Source organism: Theobroma umbraticum, unplaced genomic scaffold (genome assembly GCF_002168275.2).
Source record: "Theobroma umbraticum cultivar Fairchild unplaced genomic scaffold, ASM216827v3 scaffold_4.1, whole genome shotgun sequence".
In the NCBI taxonomy this organism is placed as follows: domain Eukaryota; kingdom Viridiplantae; phylum Streptophyta; class Magnoliopsida; order Malvales; family Malvaceae; genus Theobroma; species Theobroma umbraticum.
Window position 1 is genome coordinate 7,414,712 of NW_018397258.1, and position 19,439 is coordinate 7,434,150.

A 19,439-nucleotide genomic window follows, 5' to 3' on the forward strand; every position below is an offset into this window, starting at 1 on the left:
GGACACAAGATTCAATGCTTCCTTAGTCGAATCTGATCATAAGCACCAAATTGATACTTCTTGCGACCAAATTCAATTGTGGAAGCACTAATGCGATTGTCTTTTTTTGCTACCTTTTAGTGGTGGAGGAAATTTGGAGAAAAAGTGAGGAAAGTAGATGGGTAAAGAGAGAAAAAAATGTGAAAAACGAAGACACTGAATCTTATATAAGATAATATTTTTCAATTTTGTTTAAGGGTATTACTGTTTAATAATATTTTTAATCCATTTTAGTGAATGACCATTTCGTGAAGCAAACAACTTTTTAAAAAGGATCAAGAATGGGGGAAATTGGCTATTACATTCCCCTCAACCAAACATGCACTTAAAGAAGGAATCCCCAAAAGAAAATGTCCACTTTGAAGACTGAGTGGTATAAGGAGAAGCGTTGAGCTCAACAATTAAAGAAGATGGTGCTAATTTGTTTTTAACCAATAAGAAAACAAAGCTATCTAGCTCTAATTTTTTAACTCTTGTTATGGTTTTGTTTTTTGTTAACTTATTTTTAAAAAATTTTCAAATTGCTGAAAATGCTATGGCATTGTCATGTCATTGTCTAGTCTAGCCATGTCGATACTATTATTGTATCAGTCCCAAAATGAAATTTCATCAAATTTAATGTCATATCAGTAAGAACAATATCAAGTTAGTTAATCAATTGCTACATCAGCATAAATAATGAAAAAATTTTAACACCACTAAGGATTGGATTAACATTTTCAATTTTGAAAAGTATAAGGATTTGAATTTTACAAATTATTGGAAAGAGACTAAATCCACCATTTTAATAAAGTCCAAAGATTAATTGCATAATTTGATCAATTTTAAGCTTTCCTTCATTAAAAATTATTTTAATATTTGTATATATAATAATAAAGATATGATTTGATTTAAATATAATTAGTAATTAGTAATTAGAGCCTATTTGGCTTGTTTTTTTTTTTTAAGTTTAAAAGCTATTATGAAACTCTTATTAAAAATAATAAATTTAGGGTAAAATACCTCACCACCCTAAGTTTTGACCATAATTTCACACAAATCCATTAGTATTAAAAATAAACAGTCCATCTCAAAAAAATATCTTTCACTAGACATATAAAATCAACTGTTAGTCAACTGTTAATGTTTCTGTTAGTTTGATGATATAATAACATTTTTAGACAAATTTATCCTTCATATATTTTAAAATTACCACTACATAAATTATAATTTTTTATTTTAAAATTTTTTTCTTAAATTTGAAAGAAAAATCTCATCTAGATATAGTCGAGGAACGCCAGATCCAACCAGATGAGTGACACTCCCCTAGAGGGCACTGATTTAGTGCTTTCTTGGGAGTTGATCTAATCAGATTTGGCATTGCACGACCAGATCTGGCACTGGTAGCCTGAGAAAGGAAAATAATTGAAAAAATGGTATTTTAAATATTTCACGTTTAAGTATTAACGTCATTTACACGTTTGAGGCAAATTGTTCATTTTGAAAGCTAATGGACCCATGTGGAAATTATAATCAAAACTTTGAGAGGTATGAGTATTTTACCCTAATTTTTAAAATTAAGTTAAAGCTATTTAATAAATTTACTTTTATAAACTCCTTTGTATGGATAAGCTGTTTGACAAAACAACTTATATAAGCTCTAATTTTTGTTAAAATTACCATAAAAGGTATATAATAAATAACTTTCTATTAATCATAAATTTCTTTGTTTTGCAATAGAAAAAAGTTTAGGTTTATTTTTTTTCTATTTAAAACAAATTTTTAGAAATATGGAAAGCATTTTTATATAACATAAAGTTTAAAATTAATAATAAATCATAAAAAAAGAGTTTCACAAATAATTTATAAGTAATACATAATTCATAAATAACTTATAAATTAACGATTTCTATTTTTCATCAATTGAGAGGAAGGGGTATTTTTTGATAAGGTAATGTTGAAATTATTTTTAATAGATGAGGATAATTCTAAAACAAAAAGGAAAAATCTCCTAAAAATTTGCCATGTTTTAAAAAGAATAGAAAAGAAATGCATTTTTCTTGAAGCTATTTTTTTTAGATTTTGTTTTTTAAAGAAAAGGGTGTTTTTTTAAGAATTTCTTAAAATCCTATGTGGTTCGACTTCTACTTTTAAAAGGTAGATAAGCTGGAAAAAAATCGAGTCAAACAATCACTAAGTATGAATAGGTTAAGAAAGAATATTCCTAGCTAAAAAAGTATATAATTCTCATTTCAATGGATTGAATTGCTAGCTCAAACTTAGTATTATAAATTTTAGGCATAATATCTCAAAGTGTTCTTAAACTATTTAGAAAAATTCAAATAAGCCTCTATACATTTATTGTGTTTAATTAAGTTTGTGTATTTTTATTTTGAGCTAAATAAGCTATTATATTTTTATTTTGACTCAAATAAATCTTTATGACTGATTGTTAATTTAGTCAAACTACTACTTATCATTTAACATCACTTAGCATTAACATAGCACTGATGTGATATGTTGATATGTCATAATGGATAATAATGAAACTTGTTTGATGTAGTATAATGACATAGTTATATTGCATTTTTACCTTCCACATTAGCATCAAGTCGATGCCATGCAAATATAAATAACAATAAGCATTTTGATTAATGACAATTAGTCAATTATTAATTGTAAGGCCTTATTTGATCTAAAATAAAAATATATATGCTTGATTGAACGTAATAAAAAAACAAGAGCTTATTTAACTTTTCTTGAATAGTTTAGAGAATTTTTTTAGTATTATGTCAAAATTATAATAATTTTATTAATGAGTGCGTGATGTTAAAAATGGTATAAATAATTTGGCACGGTCGTTTTACCAGGTTAACATATATAAAGTTGATTTTGTAGAATTTTGTGGGCCTTAACAATGATATATGATTGTTATTTTTGTTTAATTACTCATTGAATAAAAGGTAAATTATTATAACTTACACTTTTCAAAAAAAAATATTATCATAACTTACATTTTATATTGATGGGTTAGGGATATGGTTGTAACAAGAGCCTTAAAATTGAATCTACCCTAGATTAAGGGATTTTTTGACCTATCTATATATTAACAAAATTTTTGCATAATATTTTAAAAAATTCTTAAATTATTCAAAAAAATTCAAATAAGCCAAAAAGCTTTTAAATTATTTAAAAAAATTTAAATAAATATTTATTTTTTTATTACATTCAATGAAGTTTTTATATTTTTATTTTGAAGTAAATAAGTATTTATGAATAATAATTGACTAATTGTAATTAGGCAAGCCGCAACTTGTTATTTTATGTTATATGGCATTGATGTGACATTGATTTAAATGGTAAAAAATATTACATAGTTATATTATCATGTCACAGTAATATGACACGTCATCATTAATTATGATATATCAACATGTCATGTCAGTGTCATACGACATAAAATAACACTTAACATTTTTACTTAGTCAATTATTAATTATAAGGGCTTATTCGATTTAAAATAAATATATAAGGGCTTATTTGGCTCAAAATGTAAGTATAGGGGCTTGATTGAACATAATAAAAGAATAAGAGTTTATTTGAATATTCTTAAATAATTTAGGATTGTTTAGGCATAATGTCAAAATTCAAATAAGTTCTTATTCTTTTATTACATTTAATCAAGTTTATGTCTTTTTATTTTGAATCAAATAAACTTTTATAATTAATGGTTGACTAACTGTTATTAAACAAAATATCATTTATCATTTTATACCCATGTGACGATGACATAACCTCGACGTGAAGAATGAAAAATGCCATGTGATCATGTGATCATGTGATCATGCTATATCAGTATATCATGTTACCATCTATTATGACATATCAACATACCAAGTCAGTAACACAAGATATAAAAAAGATAAGTGGTATTTCGACCAACAACATTAGTCCTTTCAATTTTAAGTATTATGCCTAAAATTGTTATAATATCTTATCTTAATTTTAAGTGATAAGTACTTATATAACATTTTATTGTTAGATATGGACAAGTCTAAAGGTTAAACAATATGGAGAATTCAAATATGAAGAATTACCAATTTAATAACTTGTGAGTTAAACTCAAAGGTGTCTATAATATTTATATTTGAATGCATAAATATTCACTTTGAGTTTTCAGTAACTCTTTGATTGGTAAGATAAGAAAGATTATGATTGAATTATCTATAAATATAAATAACAAAATCACTCAAAATTTTTATCGAAAATGCTATACTTGAGAACATCAAAGAAGCCATTGAAGATGTTTGGATACAATATTCTTAGACACTGAATATATTGGAATGCAATTCTTAACTAAATGACCGTTTTCAATTCTCCAAAGTTATCACTTATTATACAAAAACAGGTTCAATATTGAAGATGCTGACCATTATAACAAGTAATTGGATGGTAACTATTGCTATACAAGTATTCGGTTTGGTAACATTTCTGATTGCATGCTAATGAGAAGTATAAAATTAAAGTTTTCTTATACATGTTGCCATGAGGCCGACACTTTTCCATGTGTTTACAATAACAAATTGCACGTATTTTTGGTTGACGTCTTGGATTTAAGTTTTCTGTGTTTTTCTATTTCTTGCATACTAGTGAAAAGAAAAAGTTATCAATTCACACTCTATGTCTATTGTGATAACATCCAAATAACAGTTTAATTATAAAAAGTGTAGGCTTTGCATTAACATGATTAACATACTTAATATATTATTGTTGCATATGTACTTGAATCCCATGTTTTAGAGAGCATATAAAAGGATTAAGAGTGATAAGAAAACTTGCTGGGAGAAATGTTATGCATGATAAACCCTTCTTTGGTCATTTTGATGAGCATCATGATACCATGGTACATTGAAAGAAAGAAGAATACAACATGTCAACAATGCATCATTCAAACATGCATTTTAGCGTCATGAATTTGTTGTATCTATGTTGATAGTCATAGAATTAGATGATATGGTAGACATTAAATTTGGTAAAAATGAAGGCTTCAATGTAAGAAATATGATGTCATACTACATAAGTGACTATACATGCTAAGCAAATGTTCACACACAAAGTTTAAGATGTTGCATTGAGTAATGAATATGCGATTTTGGTTGATTCACATCTTACGTTCATGATTAACAAATTTAATGTTTAGGCAGAGTGTAAGAAAGCAATTTTTTTTTTCTTTCAATCTAAGTTGCTATGAATTAGATAACATGTGTGTTACAACACATATGAAACATCAATAGGACATGTTCAACTTGAGCAACATTTCAAGCGATAATTTTCCATCCAAATCTTAACCGATTTCTACGATTTTTGAAGCATTTGCTTGCTTTGTTAATCTTCTATCGAATGAGATGCAAAAATTTGGGATTCACGCCGAGCATTCTCCTAAAATCCTCCCAAACCACAATAACATCATGGTAAGCCCTAGTTTTGACCAATGTAGCTTCAAAATCAAATTACTCCCAAACTAAATGCCTAAAATATAAGTAAAAATATTCATTAGAAAGCTTATATAATAACCTAGAGAATGAGAAAAGCTTCATAATGTTTCATCAAGTATAGCTCAAGTTATGCTCAAATCAATCGAGACCAAAAGCACACCTAAACTGCCCAAAACATCAACTCCTCCCCAATCCTCCCCATCCATTCTCTTCCCAACCCTTGTATCTTCAACCGTAGATAGCGCCTTATCCAACGGCCAACATTTAAACTTACGAAGGACAGCGATCCGCGTGCTAGTCGTCTCCACCAATCAAATTTCATCTTATGGATACCGTCTCTCTCACAACTTGACTATTTAAAGCCCTTGATCCCCGCCACCTTCCTCACACAACGATATTACCAGTACACCTCAACCTTGAGATTAGATCCAAATCTCTCTTCCTTTATCTTATCTTTCATTTCCCAATTTCCTCCGAAGCCTAACGCTAGACCGGATTCCTCAAATTCTCCCTCTCTCTCGCTCTAAAATGGCCACCGAGGAACCAACAGTCGCGGTGGACTCTGCACCTGAAGCGGCAGAAAACAAGCCGGCCGAGAACAAATCCGGTGCGAAATCGGGCAAAACAAGGAAAAGCAAAGAACCCAAAGCCAAGAAAGCTGCAGCTCCGAAGAAACCGCGAGCTCCACCTTCTCATCCTCCTTACGAAGAGGTATTCCGTAATTCAAAATTTTGAAACGTTTTTTCTTCGTATGTTTTGGTTTTCTTATTTTTGCAGTTGTGGATCTGATTACGTGTTAATATCTGATTGCTATGTGATAGATGATCAAAGATGCAGTTGTTACTTTGAAAGAAAAGACAGGTTCCAGTCAGTACGCTATTACTAAATTCATTGAAGAGAAACAAAAGCATCTTCCTGGAACTTTTAAGAAGCTTTTGCTTTTCCATTTGAAAAAGCTCGTGGCTGCCGGGAAGTTGGTTAAGGTTAAGAATTCGTTTAAACTTCCATCGGCTAGGTCTTCGAAGCTGGCTACGGCTGCTTCTGCTCCGGCAAAGAAGAAGCCGGCTGCTACTAAATCAAAGCCTAAACCTGCTTCAAAGGCAAAGGAAGGGAGGAGTACAAAAGCGGCTTCGAAAGCTCCGGCCAAGACGAAAGCTGCTTCTAAGACGAAAACTAAAGCGGCGGCTATACCAAAGGCGCCTCGTAAGTCGAAGTCTAGCACAACAAAGACGAAGGCGGTGTCGACTCTGAAGCCGAAGGCTACTGCAGCTGCGAAGTCAAAGGCTGTAGCCAAGCCCAAGCCTAAGCCTAAGGAGAAGCCGGTTAAGGCTGCAAGGACTTCAACAAGGACGTCTCCGGGGAAGAAGGCGGCTGTCCCTAAACCAGCCACGAAGAAAGCTCCTGCGCGAGCGCCGGCGAAGAGCGTAAAGCCGAAGACTGTCAAGTCACCAGCGAAGAAAGGCACGACGAGGAGGGGAAGGAAATGACACGAAAGGAGAGAAAGGACAGGCTAGTTGATGTAGGGGTAGTTTTGTAAATTTGAGTGAAGCTTAGTGGGTGTATTTGGGTCCATGGATACCCATGAAAATATGACATCGGATCTTAATCTTTGTTCTTTCTGTTTAATTTTCTAAAAACTGTTCCGAGTCTTTTATATTTTTTTTTTGTTTTTTTTTTGGTCGACGTTGATTTTCTAATTTCGTCAGGGGTTGGTAAAACAGGTTTTAGATGTAATTTTCAGTTGAATGGATTATGAGATGAATTCAGAGCTCTGATAATTTTATCTTGTTATTCTGCATTCTGCATATCTGCTCGTTTGCTTTATCACCGCTTCGTCCATTCTCAAGTAAGTAGATTACAAATTCCGGAACTAGGGTTTTGATTTTTGGGGTAATCTTAAGGAGGTTGCGTCCAAAGGAAAGATTGAAGGTTTCAACTTCTCCGCAGCAACATTAACTCGAAACAAGGGGAAATGAAGGTACTTGCTGCTGGCAGTAGCTAATTTAATAAAATTCATGCCTGTTTGATTCAACCCTGGGGATTTGCTTATACTTTTTAAGCAATTTCACAGCTGCATTTGTTTGGAATTTCTTCCATGTTGGTTTCCAACCTAATTACTTTACCTAATTTGGTGGACGGTTGTACACATTGAATTGAGCTTAAGAGTCTGCTTTAGACTTGAATGCTTATTAACGCGGTTGGTTCTAGATTACATGCGATTTTTTTTTTTTTCATTTTGTGAGCTGAATTTGATTAACATGCTTCTGTCTCTACATTTCTTTTATGCTCTTCATGGAGTGAAAGCTAGTTAATCGTGCCTTTTGATACATCCAATTGAAAGAGAAGAGATCCGGCAAAACCGCAAAAGGAATGAACATATAGGGGGAAAAGCACAGACATGATTTATAATTTTCAATTGAAAATATGGTATTTCATAAAATTTAATGGTACTGGCTCAAAAAAGAACCAAAAAAAAAAAAAAATCTCCTGGTTTCATTGTATCTACAGAGCCATAACTAAAACTGAGCAGTTGTAGTGATTCTTGTAATTTTAAATATGAATTATGCCGGCTGTCATAAAAATTAGAGAGTGATCCTAGCTAGATATGGCAATCACAATCTGGATTGCCCTTTTTTGCTTCATGTTTAAAGGTAGGGTAATACCTAAAAGCTCCTCTTTTCTAAAACCAGGTCATTATGTGGATAAACACTTGATAATGTTTTTTTCATATATAATGTCAGTGAGTGACGGAGATCTGGTTTTAAATAAGAAAAACATTGGAATGCTGTCCATGTTTGCTGAGAGTGGTCTGCATTACACAATTATGCAATGCGCTCAAGTATCAACATATTTTTCTGTGGTTGCAGTGTGGGAACATTGAATTTTTTGGAATGTTGGTCGCTCATGAAAATTTGTAAAATGTTTGGTAATTTCAGGAATGAACATGAATAAATGTTTCATTGTCATTAATCTAAATATGAAATTGATTTTGGAAGAGTTTTTTATCTTTGCAAAGAGTTAATTACATGCTGAACCTGGTTCCCTGGCCAACAACATTCTCCCCACCTGCCACTGTGACTGTTGAGGTGTCTATTTAAACTTTCACCAGGAAATTAAATTTTGGGAGGAGTAAGCAGGGCAGAACTTTTCCAAAATGATCAACTGAAATTTACATGGATGTATTTATTGACATTTAAAAGATTTTACTAAATTTTAGCAACTATTCTTTTGATTTTCTCCCTCTCATAGCATTGCCTAAAAGGCTTAAGTATTTTGTTTTTGTTATCTGTCAAATGCTGATGATAGAGTTCTGGATGTGCTGCTGGCCATAGTCATTTTGTTATGTTTCTTGTTGATATTCTGAGATATTACTATTTTAGTAACTTCAAAATTTCCGACTTTGTTGCATTTGTTCAGTCTACCTTGATACTCACAAAAGCATAAATTTGGAAACTAACACTTGTTTCATTGTTTGTGATATCATTATAAGAAATGCGTGTAATATTTACTGATCTATGTTTGTTGATCCTGATCAAGGGAGGAGGGAGTTTATTCAATTTTCTTATAAGGATTAAGAAATGTCCAAGTAACAACCGATTGTGATCTAAGCGGTCATGGCTGGTTAAGGCGGTGATTGTAGGTAATTCTTGGAGGACAGTATTATGTATGGCTTTGCTTCTGATATACGAGACTGATGGTTAATGGTGATTTGTGATAACAGTTTGAAACTTATTGGGATTAGACATAGAGGTTTTTCAAGGGCTTTATCTGCACATGGTATGTTGATATTGTAGGTACTAAAATTGATATTGTAGGTACTAAAATATGCTGTACTCGTGAAGTTGCTTTGAGTGTTCATTGTGTTGCTGTAAGTTTCACTAGTTGCTTCTGATTGGTGCGTGTGCAGCTACAGCTAATGTACGCTTGTGGGATGCTCTTCAAGCCATTCCTACAAGAATCTCAAACATTTCTAGTTCCTCAACTTTCTTGCTTTTAACACCATTTAAAGTGCTGTCCATTTGCCAAAGTTACTGGTAAGGTGAATTTTCTCATCAGGTATTTGTTCATCTTTCCCTTCAATGTCAATCTTCACTGTCGTTACATGTTTTGTGGTTAGTGAGTTTAAACATGACAAGCTTGGGACAGGAATTGCTTGAAAGTAAGGTACCAAAAACAACCACACAGAGAAGAAGTAAGGATCACATTTTCCTATTTCTATCTTTCTTTTTTTGTGCGTCTACTGGTCCAAAGTTGTAAGTATTTATTACTGCTAATTCTGTTATCATTACAAATGGTAGCAGCGGTTCCTACTTCTGAAGAAAGTTTCATATACTTATTTAGAATGCTTTCCTTAAAGCTCTTCACTAAGTGGTAATATTATTATTTTCCCCAGTAATTTTTTGGGCTTAAACCACACTTGATTGTTCACTTGTGCGGAAATAATAGGTAACCGAGTAACTTCTCAATGACAATTCTCACTGTACTACCCTTTCATAGTTTTTTAAAGTCCTTTTTGGTAACAAAGGAAGCATAGCTGTTGCGAACCAAGGGCAAGTTCCACCAACTAAATCATTCACAAGTAAACTCTTGGTTTAGCTTATAATATGTATGATTTGGGAAAGAATGGTGGATCAAAGGGGTGAGAGATAGTTAAGATGCTGTTTCAAACAGTTAAAACAATCCTTTGATTTAAAAAATTGGAATAATGATCCAATTGCAATCATGTTAGAAAGAAATAAGAAGTCATATTCTTTCCTTGGATCATTAAGGCTGTGTTTGGTTGATACTTATGCATTTGTTTTTTGCTATCTATCTTTTGTTTTCCTGTTCATTTTCCCTTTTTTTTCTTTCTATTAATTTTTTTGTAAAAAAAAGTAAAATGCAAATAAGAGAAGCATCAACCAAACAGGTCTTACGTAATTCATTTTCTCTAGCGGCTAATATATTTTGCTGAAGTCACTGATTGGAAGGAGGAAAGTTATTGTTGATACCAGTGCTTAGATTACCAGAATACATGTGGTAGTACAACTGACAAGGGTCATTCTGTCACAATAATTTGAGACTATTGAGTAGGCTAGTACCGATTAAACAACTTAATATAAAAAAGGGTGCTGATATCACAGATCTTAGTAGTGCATATATTTTGGTAGTTATAGTTACTTGCTTCAGAGGTCTAATTTAATTTTCCTCTGTCTTAGCTGTCACAGAGTAAACCTAAATAACTTAGTGGATTTGACGCTGATCAGTGAATTATTACTTTATTAGTCTAGGTCGGAGCAATTTTCACACAGGAGTGGATTTCTTTTACTCTATCTGGAGATATGAGCTTAACTTCCCGATGAGCTAAATATGCTTCTTTCATTGTATTGCAGTAGGAAATTATACATCTGGTGTCATAGAGGAAGGTTTTATGACTCTGAAATTTTTGGGTTCAATACCTGTTTCCAACAGTGAAGGTTATGTCTTGAAAGAGATGGATTTCAAACATGTCATGAGGAGATATAGTTGCTGCAATGATTTAGCATATATGAATTGAAGCTTAATAGAAAATGTTGAAAAAATAACTATAGATCTTGTAGTCAAAAGATAACAGAAGATGCTTCCTAGACTTTAGAGAATTGATAAAAACTCTTTTGTCTATTTGGTAATGCTAGGTGTGTATAAGCGGCACACTTGAACGCTTGAAAGAGAAGTGCAATCCAGTTAATTCCCAGCTTTGAAATAATAATTATAAAAAAGGTCATAAAAGAACCTGCATCTTTTGGTAATTATTATGTTTATTCTGTTTGTTTCTTGCTTGAACTTGAAAGCTAGATCTTTAGTCTTCCTTTGGTTGCTGTTATGCACTGTTTGTGTGGATGCATGTGTAATCTAAGAAAATCTTTAAATTTTATTGTAATAGAACCATGCTCTGTCTGCATTAATTGAATTTATAGGTAAGAACATTTTAGCTGTGCTTAAGATTCAGCTGTAATTGCTTTCTTTTTAATTCCCTTTCGGACTTACAATATGATAAGTTCCACACCTATACTAGCAAATTATTTGAAACACCCATCATAATTAATCGAAATATTCCGTTTTTCAGTTTCACCATCTGAACTGAGTTTATCTAGTAGAGACAATTTTACAAATAAGCGTCATGATCGTAATACAACCTTGGTAAGCAAAAGGTTTGAGACACCTCCTTCAGCTTTCAACTTTTTGTCTGTCGATTGTCATAAGTTCGAAACTCCATTACAGCTGTGCCATTCTTTCCACTTTCTGGATGGAATACTTCAGCTCCTGTTGAATATTTAATCTAGAAGGTGATAATACAATGTCTTTCCAAATTGAACCAGCTTCACAAGCAGGGTTGGGGTGCTTGTAAAGTTCATATATGGACTCTGCTTTCTCATTCAGCCTGCCAACCTTCTTTAAACAGTCAATTTCATCTGGATCAACCAGCAAAGTCTTGTCTCTGTCTTTCCATCCTATCAACTTCACAACCATTGCTATGTCAATATAACAAGTATTTGATTGCAAGGAGTATTTTGCTAGCAATTAAAGTTCCTGCATAATTTATTTGTTTATTCCTGGATGCTGCAGCAGCTATCTCTGCTTACAAGGCTATTTCTTCTTCCCCCTTTACATGTTAGTTTTAGGACTGTAATGGAGTAAACTAGGTTCAGCTGGAATTTACCTTTCTTGAGGTTCAGTTTTAACTCAACTTAGTTGTTTTGGACTTTTGAGGGTTCAAAACCACTATCTCCACTATATACGATCAGACACTCATAAGAGTTCCATCCCGAACAAGAAAATGCAAGTTTGCATTCCTAGAAGAAATCCTATTTGTAGATTACTGCTTTAAAACAGTGAGATGACTGTTCTAGATTGCATACTACGATGGTTTGTCCAATCATATTAGCAGAGTTAAGCCGGCTTATGGTATTCCTGAAAGCTTGAGTTGGGTTCAAGGCTTTAACAGAATTTCCAATTCTCCTCACCTAATTTAAAGCCAGCCACCGAACCTTCTGTATTGAATTGTCTAATGATGTGCAAAATAGCAGCGCTTGCTGAACTTATGCCAAGCTGAGTGATTCAAGATGGGTCCACTCTAATATAATCACGCTCTGTTCTGTATGTACTGACCTTAGGTTCCAGATTTAAACTTCTTAAGGGAGCTATGATGTTCCTTTCAGCTCTATGTCAACTTATAAAGTGCCTACGGAAACAAGAGAAATTAAGAACAAAGATGAGGGATAGTGAATTCACCTTAGGTGGACCTTCCAAAGCGTTGGTGCAATATAGCCTGGCATTGTCAACCAGTTGGCAGTATGTTGGAAATGCATTTGCAAATCTCTTGTGGGATGTCAATTGTGACCTCACCCTTACTGCTCGTCTACACATTATAGCTCTCCTGAGAATATTGTAGACCTTGATAAAATCAGTATCTTAGTGTAAAAAGGAGAAGACTTCTTACCAACTAGTTGAATAATGAAAAAGAAAAAGACAACCAACTGTATTATTTTTCCATGTGTGCCATACCTTATGCCTCTAATAACCGCTAAATAGGCTTCACAAACAACCCCAACCAGCTCTATTCTGTATGGCTTCCTCATTTTCCCTCCTTCTTGCACTTGATCTTCTTCTTCGATTTGTTCCCAGTAGTTCTCAGTTACAGTGCCATCAGGTCCTTCCTTGTAACCAACACCCATACGATATCGGCGGCGATGGACACATCTGGCCATAGTTATTGTCTGCACAACAAATGGTATCCAGGAGAGTGTTCCATCCATGATCACATCCCGCCCTTCATTGAGTGCTGTCACTAGAAGGGATGATGCTGCATCTGTAGATGATTGGTGCACCTGTTTGGAGTAATTATTATCGGGTCATAAGTTCTGATAAATTATAAGAGTTCTACAAAAACCAAGTTCCAGTTTGGTGATACCATAAGAAGCATTCAAACTGTCATCAAATTATACATTTACCTGTATGAAGTAATTTTTGTTGCTTTGAACACTTAAGGTGGTGTTGTCCTTTTGGGTTGTCATATCACTATGAGTCTATGATGACTTAGTGGAGATAAGAAAATGAAAGATTTATAACCATAGAATGTTTGAGATACTTATTCAGGAATGGACCAGCTATTAAATGCCAAGTGATGTGGAAGGTAAACTCTTGTAGGACCACAAGTGGCAGTGGTAGGATATTACAGGTTATGGTTACTGGGGTGACGGTCATTGGTTACAGATTGATGGAAGAAACTCTGACCCCAGAGTAGCTCACAAAGCAATTACATGGGACCCTTGCAATAGGGGAGGCAGGAAAATTACCTGTATCAGATGCCATTCAGGTATGCATTTGTTGAGAATGTTGACAGTTAATATTTTCTATGTTTATATTGCAGCCCAACCATGTGTCATCAGGCTTCATGGACTTTATGTTTTAGTTTTGAGTCTAGTTAATTACTAAAATGTATGCTCATAAAACAGAAAAGCAAAGGAAGTTTATGCCTAAAGTGCAACCAGCTTGTGTGATAGGATGCCACTCATAGGATCCAAGTGGGATGAGTGAAATGGAGAAAACTGAAGTCTTGTGTGATTGCAAAGTTTCCCTTAAAACTTAAAATCGATATAACTGATCCTGCACAGTAGGAGGAAACTTAGTATGTTGCTATTGTATTGTGAAACCAGTTTTGCTCATTAAGCCTATGTCATTGAATTTTTTTCTAATACGTGATTGTTAATAGGTCAACGTGTCCTTAAACAGATCCATTCCCCTAACCATCATGCTGTTTTAGGAGACAACAAGGTCAATAGACCTGAAATGATATCATATGAATGATAGGATTTCAGTTTGCTAAAGAAAGGACCAGGTGAACTACAACATTGGAAAGAAGATGGGGCTGAGTGCGCGATTCTTACTAATTCAGCTGTATGGACCATGTCCACATGACCTGTGGAGCTGAGGGCTCGGTAGATGACATCTGATTCTTTGAATGCATCTGCCTCAATCACAACTGCATTCCCTGCTGCTCCTGCCCAGAATGGTCTGCTTATATTTTATCCAGAAACTTGACATTAGTTCTAGTAATTGCTCATATTTACTGCTACTTGGAAAGCAAGTTATAAAGAACAACTACCTGACAGAAATATGGTCTATCCATACAACAGTTACTTGTAGCAGGAACAAAAGGAAGAGAATATTGGTTTGTGTATAACCTGATCTTCTACATTCTGTTATAGACATTTTATCTTTTCTGGTACTTAAATACTCTTTGGTATTCAACATATAATGTTTAAAAGCTCTCTAAGAATCTGGCAAAAAAAGCCTCTTTAAATCAAAGAGTGCTTTAGCTTAAGTTTAAATATTTATTGGATGAAAAAATTGATGTGTGTGGGAGTGCTTGTATATCTTATTTCTTTTTCTTACCTTTTTGCATTTAAATCCCTTCCATCTCTTGAAACATTAAAACTATAATATTATTGTAATGACTCAAATCCAATCACTGGCCCATCAGATGTGAGATGTTGGGTATCACAATCTCACCCAGTTAAATCCTTGATGTCCTCATTAAGGTCACACACATATCACATCCACAGGTATGTGAATGATGTGAAAGCTCACATCGGACTAGCGTAGGCTCTCTTATACCATTTATAATGACCCAAGTCCAACCACTAGCTCAACAACTTTTTGAACTTAAATCACGTGGCCCTCAAAAGCTTAAGCTCAAATTACTAGTAGTAGTAGACTTGGATGGTTATATAAGTCTTAACATTCACATTAGATGTGAGATGTTGAGTATCACGATTATTCAGTTGGTTTGTTTTTTTTTTTTGGAGTGTAGGGCTTACTCTTTGAGAATGTCCTTAAGCACGGTGCTCTTCCCAGCTCCCATCCCACCTCCCATGAGTAGCAGCACTGGACTTCTATCACTGTGAGCCACTGGAGCCATCACCTCTGTACACTGAGAGTCATCGGTTGATGTGAGGCCCATTGCTTTCATTTCTTCCACCAATGTGGTGAAAACTCTTGCCACCTTCAGATTTTTTGTCATCCTCTCAAATCTCTGTTCCCTGTATTAGAAAAGCAAGAGTATCTTTTTTCTTAAAAAAGAAAGAAAGAAAGTTTCTAGTTTAGATATTAGTATGAAAACAGTGGTACCAGACTATATCTTGGCTAGTTAAAGATTTTAATCAGAGTTTCTTGCAGTAACCAGTTATAGCTAAAGTGTGTTGTTCCCTGTGCACGGAAAAGAGGCACATACAGTTCCTTACTATAGATGAACTAGAAATTGTGAAGCTAGTGTGAACATGAGTAAGGGTTCTTTTATACCAAAATTATCAAGGCAGAATTATGATTAACAGGCGGCCACATTTTAGTTTCTCATTCAGGCAGCCTTGTTCAAGATGAAAAATTAATAAAGGAGAGAGTTTGAGATTTGTTCTAATTATATTTTGCAATTCTCTTTGTTGGATGCATATTCAAGGTTGTCTACCTCATTATAATATTTCGCTATCGTCATTATGATCTGGCAATAACTATGAACAGAACAAATTTTAGTAATGAAACACTGCCCAACCTAGTTGCTGCCATAACAATCTGCTTGAGCTTTTTCTTGGGCTCAACGTCAGAACTTAATACCTGAAATAATGTGGTAGAAAACAATTAATTTACTATGTATTTATATATATATATATATATATATATATACACACATACACATATATTCCCATCAGAGTACAGGAAAAAAAAAAAGAATGAATTCATTCTTCATCAATCATCAATATTCTAACATTTCCAAGATGTATATAGATCTTGATTACCTGACTAATCATAAGATCTGCATGGCTCCAGTGGAATGCAAAATAACTAAGAATGCATCTCTCAAACTCCTCCACAAGCTTAACAAAGAGCGAATCCACATCCGGCTCATTGGAAAAGAATGTATATATATCATCTTCACAACCCTCGGATTTCCTGATGTATTCTGAAGCCAACTTGCAAAGCAAAGGGCATTCTCTTCTATCTTTAAATCCCATCTGCCTAGCTGAAATAGGAAGATATGAAAGAAAATGAGACAGTGACTTGAAAGATGTAAATGGATGAGGAGAAGACATGGGATCATATATATTATTTACCTACGTAGTGAGGAAACCTTTCTAGCTTTTCAATGCGGCCGTGGCCTTTGTCCCTTGATCTTAGGCGTGGGATGATCTTTTGATCCCTTAGCTTCCTAAGATGATACCGCACCGCTGCTGCAATGATGAAGCCAATCGAAGAGGCAACCATGATCTGTGTGAAAGTGGGTTTGCTGTTATGATCTGAAGAAATGGAAAGGTATGGAATGAAAGTTCACATAGATGCGTTACGTCAAGTAATAATATGGCCAAGGAAAGGATCGTAATTAACAGGAGGCTGACAGGTTTTGTTGTTAGAAGCTTACCTCTCTGCATGTCTTAGAATTCCAGAAACGAGAATTTTCTTCCTGGTCTGATAACCCCAATACGAGAAACAGATTTGCCATTATCCCTGACCTTGAAGCTGCATGTTGATCGTTATATCGGTTTGGAGGCAGTGGTAAAAGGCGACAGGTGGTATTATGGATCTTCATTGAGATCGAATAATGACAGATGTAACAAGATGATTTCTTGTATTCTCAACTTTGTGCTATTTATGGTACGTAGCTAGATCCATAAGCTTCAATATAACTTCGGGGATGTTGTTAGATATATATATATATATATATATACACGCACGCGCACACTGTCACGGAGGATATAGGTTGATAACATGTCCAACACAAAGGTGGATCCACATGCAGTTGCATGCATACTTGTACGGTATAATTGGAAACTAGGAATTCATTGATTAATTATGGAGTGGTCACATTGCTTTCTTTGATGTTTGTGCAATACAATTAATTAGATGGAATCTTTTTTAGCGAAGATATGGGTACAGGGTGGTTATGCTAGCAAGGGGAATCAGATTTTTATTATTATTGCTTGAAAGGAAAAAATATGGATATGTATGGTTGACTTTTTTTTTTTTTTTAAATGCAAACCATTAATTTGAAAAGGTAAACTTGATTAAACTTGTAATTAACTTCTTGATTAATCTTGAATTGATTGCTTTAAATACTTTATTTTTTGTTATTGTCGACTAAATTAAAGACTAAGTAACAATAATTCGATATTGAAATATAGACAAAAAAGAAGTTTAAGTTATATGTTGTTATAAATGAAAAAAAATTAATTTCTTTTTCTATGATAATACTTCATGTGTGAGTATTAGAACACCAAATGCATCAACTATTTATTACATACATGTTTGATTTATAGAGGTAACCATTGTTTACAGTAGAAAAATTGAAAATTCTTGATTAAGGCTAGATCTTCATCTTCGCACTACTTTATTGTTTGTGACGGCTCTTAATGGGCAAATACTGTTAGGTTAAAAGAGAAGAGGGAACCTAGTCATATATATATATATATATAATAAACAAAACCCTAGTATATGTCTTCCTATTAAAGGCGTATTGGGTCAAAGCTTACACAACCGTCAAACCACACTAATCCAATTAGACATGCAAAGCTCATCATTAACTAATCACTTTAATATTAATTGGGCTCTCATGCTTGTCTCACAATAAGACTAAAATAGACCTATTATCACAATAAGTTTTAAGAGGTCTAGAGATGAAATCAACAACACATAGTCTAAAAATAAGATTTTTAAGCCAAACAGCTAGCATGGTAGCCTCATAACAAGCAAAAACTTAGCTTGCATAGTAAAGGAAGCTAAGAGAATTTGCTTAACACTCTCCCAAGAAACAACTCCTGAGGTGGACTTTATGTCATCTTGACAACCAGTGAAAGTCAGAATTTGTATAACCAACAATCTTAAGGTTATCTAGCTTTTTGTATACCAACATATAATCTTTAGTCTTTTACAAGTATCTCATCACTTTCTTAGCAGCAACTCAATGATCCAGACCTGGATTAGTAAGATATCTGCCAAGAATCCCCATTACAAAAGCTATGTCTAGTCTAGTGCAAACTTATGCATACATAAGGCTTCCAACTGCACTAAAATAAGGTATCTTTTCATAGATTCTTTCTCCAAATCATTTTTTGAATATTGACTAAGCTTAAATTTATCACCTTTCACAATAGGTGCATCTCCAGTCTTACAATTCCGCGTGTTAAATTTGCTTAGCACGCGATCAATGTATGTTTTCTAGAAAAGCCCTAATAAATTTCGAGATCTATCTCTACACATCTCAATCCCAAGTACAAATGAGGCATCACCAAGATCTTGCATGTCGAAAGTCCAAGACAATGAATGCTTAGTTTCATACAACAATCCAACATCCTCACTAGCTAGCAAGATATCATCCACATATAACACAAGTAAAATGAACTTACTCCCACTGATCTTGAGGTATATGCATTGATTAACTTTATTTTTCTCAAAACTCAAGGAAGTAACTATCTCATTAAACTTTAAATACCATTGTTTAGAAGTTTGCTTTAGACCATAAATGGACCTTTTAAGTCTACATACCAAATTTTGACTTTCTAATTCTTGAAATCCTTTAGGTTAAACCATATAAATGTTCTCTTCAAGGTTACCATTGAAAAAGGTTGTCTTCACATCCATTTGATGAAGCTCTAAATCAAAATGTGCTACTAAGGCCATGATGATTCTAAATGAATCCTTGGAAGACGTTGGTGAAAAAGTCTCACTATAATTTACTTTCTTTCTTTGAGTAAATCCCTTTGCCATTAACCTAGCCTTAAACCTCTCAAATTTTCTCTTAGAATCTTTCTTGGTCTTATACACCCATTTGCAACTAATTGGTCTACATCTCTTTGGAAGTTCAACTCGCTCCTAAACATCATTCTAAGCTATAGAACTCACCTCATCTCCATCCACATA

General features: G+C 33.7%; 2 protein-coding genes across 3 annotated transcripts; one reads left to right on the plus strand and one right to left on the minus strand.

Moving 5' to 3' along the window:
• Positions 1–5,897: 5,897 nt before the first annotated feature.
• LOC110413220 (histone H1.2-like) lies at positions 5,898–7,291 on the plus strand. Its single transcript, XM_021423980.2, has 2 exons — positions 5,898–6,224; positions 6,335–7,291. Exons 1-2 carry the CDS (start codon positions 6,042–6,044, stop codon positions 6,998–7,000), a joined length of 849 nt encoding a protein of 282 aa, XP_021279655.1. The 5' UTR covers positions 5,898–6,041; the 3' UTR covers positions 7,001–7,291.
• A 2,131-nt stretch (positions 7,292–9,422) lies between these two features.
• Positions 9,423–17,025, minus strand: LOC110413221 (P-loop containing nucleoside triphosphate hydrolases superfamily protein). Of its 2 annotated transcripts, none has more exons than XM_089783065.1 (9): positions 16,945–17,025; positions 16,640–16,793; positions 16,325–16,548; positions 16,081–16,142; positions 15,353–15,574; positions 14,420–14,546; positions 13,038–13,360; positions 12,765–12,909; positions 9,423–11,990 (listed from the first exon to the last, which is right to left on the minus strand). In XM_089783065.1, the coding sequence occupies exons 1-9, from the start codon at positions 17,023–17,025 to the stop codon at positions 11,748–11,750; spliced, it is 1,581 nt and encodes a 526-aa protein (XP_089639191.1). In that variant the 3' UTR covers positions 9,423–11,747. The 2 variants fall into 2 exon arrangements, with proteins under 2 accessions (XP_089639191.1, XP_021279656.1); XM_021423981.2 differs by having other exon boundaries at positions 16,640–16,822; positions 16,945–17,000.
• Positions 17,026–19,439: the final 2,414 nt, after the last annotated feature.

Coding starts and splice junctions, on each gene's coding strand:
- LOC110413221 (XM_089783065.1), bottom strand. CDS start 17,025: ATGGCAAATCTGTTTCTCGTATTGGGGTTATCAGACCAGGAAGAAAAT. Junction 14,547..15,352: donor CTTAAGGACATTCTCAAAGA/GTAAGCCCTACA, acceptor AAATATAAGCAG/ACCATTCTGGGCAGGAGCAG. Junction 12,910..13,037: donor GCGGTTATTAGAGGCATAAG/GTATGGCACACA, acceptor CAATATTCTCAG/GAGAGCTATAATGTGTAGAC.
- LOC110413220 (XM_021423980.2), top strand. CDS start 6,042: ATGGCCACCGAGGAACCAACAGTCGCGGTGGACTCTGCACCTGAAGCG. Junction 6,225..6,334: donor CTCATCCTCCTTACGAAGAG/GTATTCCGTAAT, acceptor GCTATGTGATAG/ATGATCAAAGATGCAGTTGT.